We start from the raw sequence: 8,647 nt of genomic DNA, 5'->3' as shown, positions 1-8,647 counted from the left end.
CACCCAAAAAATAGAATCTCCATACAATGCCAGCTGGTTGATATTCAAGTGACACAAACTTCAATATGATACACTGGTAAGAAAACGCTAAGCATACTTGTTATGATATTGCGAAGAATGTAATTATTGAATACCGAATATATCGCTGTAGTGCTTCTTTTGTTGATGACTATATTATCTTATACACGTAACACAAATGGTGACACATGTCAAAGTTTCTTACTGAGTCTTCACGTTCTTTCGCCTTTTTACGAGGGTTGATTATGAGTTATGGGCCTCTCTGAGAAGGCATTGCAGAACACTTAAAACCTTCTGTTCTGCATAGCACATGCCATCATGGCGGCATATTCACAACAATTTGAGTTAATTAAGCAAATCGTTTCGCCGTGACAAGTCAGTAATATAAGCAGGGGTCTGTGACTTTTGCAAATGGACAACATTTGGGCGCGATCATGTACTTGCAGAAAAGGGGATTAACATTAAAAGACGCACATGGAAATGAGTACAACTCTAGGGAAGGATGCCCTTTTCCATGAGTTGGACAGCAGAGTTTAAGAGTACCAAGGAGAGCCTGTCACGTCATCAACACCTGAGAATTACGATATGGTAATGACCGATCAGCGGATGACAGCGTCATATTGTTAGTTCAATGGGTATTTCCACAGGAGAGAATAGATTCCATTATCCACATGAACTTTGGCAATGACGAAAGTGTCAATTCATTGGGTTCCAAAGCTTCTGACATCTGATCAAAAACGCACCAGACACAACATGTCTTGTGAAGCTGATCCAGAAAGGTGCTTGCTCGGGTCCAAATATGAATCTTAAGGGTGGAAGCATTTGACATCAGCACCACCAAAGGGGAGTTGGAAAGGTTATGATCTCCGTGTTCTTGGAAGCCGAGGGTGACATCGTGGATGCCTATCTTTCAGAAGGCGAGACAGTCAACGGAGCATACTATGCTGCACTTTTGAGGCAATTACGGGATAAAGTTTAAACTACGAGACGTGGGAGGCTGAGAAAGAGTGTGCTCTTTCACTGCCATCACTAGAATGCAAGGCGTCTTCTAATATAAACACACGAAACTTGCCTCTGATATGATCCCAGTAGAAGCAATATATGAATACCTATATTTACACAGTAAACTAGGGTTATAACGAAATTTAAGGGACCTCTAATTTCATTTCGTTATAACGTAGTATCGATATGAGCATTTCAACAAACATATACCGTAAATAGCCGGGATCTTCCAACAGTTCGTTACAAGCGTCAGTTCGTTAAAAACGTGTTCGTTATAAACGTAGTTTACTGTATATCATCCTTTTAAATATAATTTAATGCATAAGCATTCATCAGATATTGTTCATAAAAACTAGATTCACAGAAATGATGATGCTGTATATGCTTTTCCTGGTTATAATACTACCGCTGCCAATTCATACGTCCATCTATTTCATTGGACAAATAAGAACAAAGAAGTAAGTGTGTTCCAGGTGGAGCATACACGTTGATGCAGGAAGTGGTGATAACATTAAAGGTTATCAGTTGGTGGGTCTTATTTAAGGCCGTGTTGTCCCACTCTCCAGAGTGTTCAGCAACGCACAGCCATCGGTGACGATCAGATGACAACGCCTCAGAGGGTGAGTGGAGAAAAACATTTACATGTTTCCCTGAATGTATATTAGGTATAAGTTTACTGTTAATTTAAGTCTAAGATGTTTCTCGTTATTGTATAAAGGGTTCATGTTGTTAAAGCGTCGGCACAAATATATATATATACATGTATCTTCTAGATGTTCAAGATGCTATGCATTGGTTTGTGGTGTACAATTGCTCCGGTACCGATTAATCCTTTCTAGGAGTGGCGTCCGATAATATAGTCACATCATATGACTGTTCGGGTCATGTTAGCGATATTTCAGCAACAATATTGCTGCGGATATCGATGAGATTTAGTTATTATAAAACACCTGTCAATAAAGACAGTTAAACGGCTTGGTCAATGTCACCGATTAAATCTGAAACAAAGATAACAAACATTATTCAGCATATGAGTAACATGGATGAAATACTGGCTATTGACCGCTGGGGACCAATGTTAGACCAAGTGGCTAGACCAATATTACTGGGCTTCAGTACCTCTGTTTCTCACACGATTCCAAGCTGGTTTTATGCCCCTTTATCTCCTGAAAACGACTAAAGAAGGAACTGCTTAAGTAAATACGCTGATTTTAGCATACACCTTTTTCAGAATGTATCTTTTGCTCAGGAAACTTCTACCACTTCTGTTAAGCCAGTAACATTTTACGACACACACAGGCCATTATGCTGTTCTTGAATTTGAAGGCGGTTTCAAGATGTAACAAAAGAAGCTAAAGAATAATAGGATATACCTTTAAGTATGTTTATGTATACATACAAACATATACCTTTAGGTATGTTTATGTATACATACAAAGACGTACCTTTAGGTGTGTTTATGTTTACATATATAGATATACCTTTAAGTGTGTTTATGTATACATACAAAGATATACATTTAGTTGTGTTTATGTATACATACAAAGATATATCTTTAGGTGTGTTTATGTATACATATATAGATATACCTTTAAGTATGTTTATGTATACATACAAATATATACCTTTAAGTATGTTTATGTATACATACAAAGATATACCTTTCAGTATATTTATGTATACACACAGTTTACCTTTATGTATGTTTATGTATACACACAGATATACCTTTAGGTATGGTTATGTATACAAACATATATATACCTTTAGATGCATTATTGCATGCATTATTGCTTGGCGTATATTGTAATACATTTTGACTTAAATGTTACATTTCAGGGGATTCCGAATTAAATACCCAGACGACATCTGGCAGTCGGCAGTTGTATACAGTTTGTTGTATCGCCATATAGTTCTGCGACAAATCTCTAATTTTTCATCACCTGGGCGTTGTTGGTAATATTTAACAGAAATGGAGAGCTTCAACAAGCTGGCTTGCCTGCTGATACTATTTTACATGTTGCCCAGCTGCAAATGTAAGTAACCATTACATGGTGTGACTATAATTGCTTTTAAAGAATACTGAATGAGGTGAGGTAATGTGAAAATCGCTTCTGTATCATTTCACTTAAAGAGCTATGTGTCTTTGGCTGCTTGAACTAATCAGGATTTCTATAGCTTGAGCCTTCTGAGATATCATGCCACAATTTATCATGAATACTTTACTCATACACACTATGCAGAGCGCCAGACAGTTAGGAAAAAAATCATAATTATGCAAAGCCACGTACACAAAGTTCGTGTGAGAATAATACATGGTTATTAAGTCCTTCACCAATAAATGTACATGACTTTATTTTGTCTCACTTCTCATTGTCAGGTGCAACTATCGCTCAGTCAGAAGACGATAGAGATTTTAGAACTGAGTATACAAGACAGAGAGAAGAACTGTTAAATCAAAGCAACTACGACCCTAAAGTCAGGCCATCTAGATCAACAAACGTGACCATTCAATTGCATTTACATTCTCTAAATGAGCTGGTAAATCAACAAAAATAGTTATCTTATTCTATTTACATTTTGCAAATGTCCTTTTTCTTACTCACTGAACGCGAAATAATATTTTAATAGCAATTTCCTGTGATGAGGTTGGTGTATTATCTGATGACAAAAATAACTTAAGTCTAATCCTATTTATATCTGCAACTATAAAGTGTATGTGGTTTGTTTCTCATATCGAATATGAATAACACCCTTTTTTGTTCTGGTGATCTTTCTCTTCTACATCTTGATACACATTTAGCCTTACCACAGGACACGTGTTAAGCGGTAAATAATATTTTCATTCTTAAGCACTTTATGATACATATTTACCACATTCTAAGCAACAGAAGCGAATACTACAGAGAACTTTCCTGTTCGGACATAATCATGCATTCACACAATAGTGTTTGATATTGACATAAAGCTGATTCTTTGGTTGTTTTTATTGTGTTCACTTTCAAAGTAACATATTATTACTCTTGTTTTATAGGACATTGGCTCACAGACCTTATCTACTACAATATATTTCCATATTGTGAGTAATATCACCTCAAATCCTTACCTTAGCTTAGTTACAAAAGTATTTAAAAAGTATTTTTGCTTCAGGTATCAGATCCAGTTTTGGTTTATAAGAATTGAAAGTGTAAAGCAGGCTGAAATGCAGAACGCTGACCATTTTGTATGACAGATTAAACGTGCATGTTGTTTCGTATTGGTTTAAATTAATTGTGCATTAAAACATTGATGCGCCCCAGTTCGGGGAATCATTGGAAAGAAGTTTATAACATTATTTTCTAGTCTTGCTACATATCGTAGCCTTTTACATTTGTCATGAGCATTATCGCCGTTAAATTTGACAAATAAAATACAACGCATCTTACATTCTGAAAGATAATAAAGCCCCTTATACTATAGATAGTGTCCATCATCGTGTGACTTATAAAGCTGGGTAGACTAGAATGTATGATATATTGTGTAATAATATGTCATCCTCTCCCAACATGATGCAAATGGGTTTTTTCTTTTTCGATGTCAGACATGGTACGACGGGAGGCTGACTTGGGTTCCCCCAATTACCGAGATTGAGTGCATCGCATTTACCATACATGAGGTTTGGACACCTTACCTGTCTGTCAGGAACAAGTAAGTAGATAGAATGTAAGAAAACAAGTTTCGCGTTCATGCAGAATGATATACATTGAAAGAGAAGCACATTGTAATAGTGCAGGTCGTGAACATTATACCGAAAATGCACTGAACAGTTTATTTACTTTATATAATGCATTTTGTGTTACAGTAAATATGAGAAGGGACTACTTGGAATCTATGAAGATGGGCCTATTCCACTACGAGTATGTAACAACGGGACAGTTGAATGGATTTTTCGAGTAACACCAATTACCACATGTCAAGCTGACATAACACATTATCCGTATGACACACAAGTGTGTCCCCTGGAGGTTGGAGAATGGAATCATCCTCTTGATGAAGTGGATCTTGTCCCACTCGAATTCGTAACCGATTCCTTCACCACAGATGAGGAGTGGGATCTCATTCCTCCCGTGTCCTTATCTCGTAAGACAATACATGGTATAGGTGGTTTGACTTTCAGACGTATTGAATACTATTTGGAATTTAAGCGTAATCCTAATTGGTACATCCCACTGCTGATCATTCCCGTGGGTGTACTGTTTATTTTGCTGCCGTGTGTGTTTTGTCTGCCTAGTTTGGAAAAACAACTGAATTATTTGCTGACAATCTTGCTCTCCTTCACGGTGTACTTCACGTTTGTCTCAAGCAGAGTACCGTCAGTGTCCAGCAGTACCTGTAACTTCAGTAAGTATTACAAGTATAAAGGCTTCTGTCACAGTTATATGAGGCTAAATACTAGTATTCAATTAGCCATGACGTTGAAGACGTGTATGAAATTGGGGGGGGGGGGGGGGGGGGGGGACAAATTATCATTGTGGATCTTGAATTTATTATGACATTCATTGATAGGCAGTGTTTTTTTTTCTACTCTCTATTGGCTCTTTAGAATAACACGTATGTTTCACAAAGGGATATTGTTCTATACTTTCTGTTCTGCAGGTGTGTTTCTCGCTGGTGTTATGGTACTTGGAGGTGTATTTACTCTTTTGACACTGGTCAGGATTCGCCACGAGACGAAAATCAGAGATCGCTGCCCAGAGAGGCAAATGAGCAACACGGAAAACACTCCGCTACATCTAGTGAATCATGGTTACCAGGGAGACGGAGAGCGATCATAATAAGATGTAATGACACTGTTAAAATTACCTGCCCCGTATTCTCACGTATCCTTTGGTAACATTATCATTACTGTCAATCACGAGGGTGCATCCAAATGCTAAACGTTAACATCAAATAAGAAAGAGTTCTCTATAGCTCAAAGCTGAGTGGAAATTAATAATAGTATTCAATGGCTAGCATGACAATAAAAGTTCGTTTCTATATTTGATAACATTTCTACTAACATCATCAACTTCGCACCTTTACACATACTTTTGGATAGGAAACTTCCTTCAATTTGAAGGGCTTCTATAATTTAATATAGACAATAGGAGTAGTATCTTTTCGTTGCCATAAGGAAATACCAGTATTAATTTTCATAAACATATCAAATATAGTATTGCAGAGGCATTCTCAGGCAGAACGTAATTTTTCAGTTCTTGGAAATTGGTTTGATATATTTCAAATGTACCAGTATTTACAAATTAAATTGGGGGGGGGGGGGGGGGGGGGGGGAGGGGGAGGGGAGGGGGAGGGGAGGGGGAGGGACAAATTATCATTGTGGATCTTGAATTTATTATGACATTCATTGATAGGCATGCACACTGAATCAGTGTTTTTTTCTACTTTACCTCTCTATTGGCTCTTTAGAATAACACGTATGTTTCACAAAGGGATATTGTTCTATACTTTCTGTTCTGCAGGTGTGTTTCTCGCTGGTGTTATGGTACTTGGAGGTGTATTTACTCTTTTGACACTGGTCAGGATTTGCCACGAGACGAAAATCAGAGATCGCTGCCCAGAGAGGCAAATGAGCAACACGGAAAACACTCCGCTACATCCAATGAATCATGGTTACCAGGGAGACGGAGAGCGATCATAATAAGATGTAATGACACTGTTAAAATTACCTGCCCCGTATTCTCACGTATCCTTTGGTAACATTATCATTACTGTCAATCACGAGGGTGCATCCAAATGCTAAACGTTAACATCAAATAAGAAAGAGTTCTCTATAGCTCAAAGCTGAGTGGAAATTAATAATAGTATTCAATGGCTAGCATGACAATAAAAGTTCGTTTCTATATTTGATAACATTTCTACTAACATCATCAACTTCGCACCTTTACACATACTTTTGGATAGGAAACTTCCTTCAATTTGAAGGGCTTCTATAATATAATATAGACAATAGGAGTAGTATCTTTTCGTTGCCATAAGGAAATACCAGTATTAGTTTTCATAAACATATCAAATATAGTATTGCAGAGGCATTCTCAGGCAGAACGTAATTTTTCAGTACTTGGAAATTGGTTTGATATATTTCAAATGTACCAGTATTTACAAATTAAATGTCATTAGTTTTTACATCCTTCGAACCCGCCTAAAAAAACAGAATTTCAATTTGTATGCACAATTGTGGAATAGTTGTCACTGTATATGCTGGCTGTAGCATATGCCTGCTCATACAAAAACTTATAGTAAATCATATTTGTATTTGTGTTGCATAAAACATTTTCTCATAACATCTGTTTAGAATCTTTTGTTGCTGCGACTTTAAGCATTTTGCTTGAAATAACTGTACTTTGTGTCTTGTATATACATTAACCTTCTGATCTGGAAAAGAAATGTATCGTTTGTAATCAGTCCAAGCTGTTTCAACTCGCCAAATTAGTAAATGACAAATATGTTTTTTAATGACATATTCTAAATACCATTTGACCGATCATTTGATATTCAGAGGGGTGTATGTGGGGCGTGGGTGTCGATAAAAATTGTCACAAATAATTGTCGGTCCCGTAACATATGAGGAGTAAGTTTAACTGTGGGTGAGACGACAAAACAGCGTCGTGGGATACTGACGGAAACGTTTGCATTCGTCAAAACAAGTCATATGTTCACATTACTTATTTCGCTGTATATTGCTGTATATATCTTTTAAGAAAACTCGCTGTTGCTTTGAATAAAACTTGAATTTACACATACTTTTGTTCGTCATGAATCATACTATTGTTTCTATGGGGTAAGTGAATGAGTATGGCTTTACGCCGCTTTCAGCAATATTCCAGTTATATCACGGCGGGGACACCAGAAACATGGGCTTCACACATTGTACCCATGTCGGGAATCGAACCCGGGTCTTAGGCGTGACGAGCGAACGCTTTGACCACTAGGCTACCCGATCGCCCCTGTTTCTGTGGATGTTATTGCAGTTTCGAAAGTAATATAATTTGTTGTACTGACCATGTCTTATATTTACAAATATAAGGTACAATGTATGCCGCTCTTACCAAATATATTCCTAAATATGTTTGAGCCATGGGCTCGACCAAATTAATAAATAGATTATGTTATACATTGTATAAAGGAAACAAGGACACCTGCTTTGTCAATGTTTGTATAGTATACATATTTGACAGAATTGCAAACAATTGCAAATTAGTTTATAATCCTATTGTCAATATCTACCCAACGCATTTGCAACAATTAATGCAAACTAGCAAATGCATTACATTGTCATTTCCTTTTTAACGTCACATGATGAAAACAAGTTGAAAGGAGCAAACTATTGAATACTGTAAGGGACATTCTTGCGATCTCGCATTCTCGCGATCTGTTCCTTTTGAAATGAGATAAATATGCCCAAAACATTAGAATGCGATCTAGCATTCTCGTGATTTTAATTTGGTACTTGGCATTTTTTATCAAAAGTCGACAACGCGTGAATCCGACATTTGGACATGATGCAAAATCTCGCAATTACGCAATCTCTTGCATGCGTAATATCACAAGGTCAAGGCGAATGCACACGTTAGTAGTCCTTTGGTCATGC

General features: G+C 37.0%; 1 protein-coding gene across 1 annotated transcript; it reads left to right on the top strand.

Annotated features, from left to right (window-relative positions):
• Nucleotides 1-1,546: 1,546 nt before the first annotated feature.
• On the top strand, nt 1,547-6,124 carry LOC125377517 (neuronal acetylcholine receptor subunit beta-4-like). The gene is made up of 7 exons (XM_048391171.1): nt 1,547-1,640; nt 2,860-3,056; nt 3,401-3,561; nt 4,055-4,099; nt 4,601-4,707; nt 4,862-5,400; nt 5,656-6,124. The coding sequence occupies exons 2-7, from the start codon at nt 2,993-2,995 to the stop codon at nt 5,832-5,834; spliced, it is 1,095 nt and encodes a 364-aa protein (XP_048247128.1). The 5' UTR covers nt 1,547-1,640; nt 2,860-2,992; the 3' UTR covers nt 5,835-6,124.
• The last annotated feature ends 2,523 nt before the right edge of the window (nt 6,125-8,647 follow it).

This window comes from Haliotis rufescens, unplaced genomic scaffold, assembly GCF_023055435.1.
Source record: "Haliotis rufescens isolate VD_foot unplaced genomic scaffold, xgHalRufe1.0.p SCAF_9, whole genome shotgun sequence".
In the NCBI taxonomy this organism is placed as follows: Eukaryota; Metazoa; Mollusca; class Gastropoda; order Lepetellida; family Haliotidae; genus Haliotis; species Haliotis rufescens.
The sequence above is the reverse complement of the archived record's forward strand: the minus strand, read 5'-3'. Positions and strand labels throughout refer to the sequence as shown.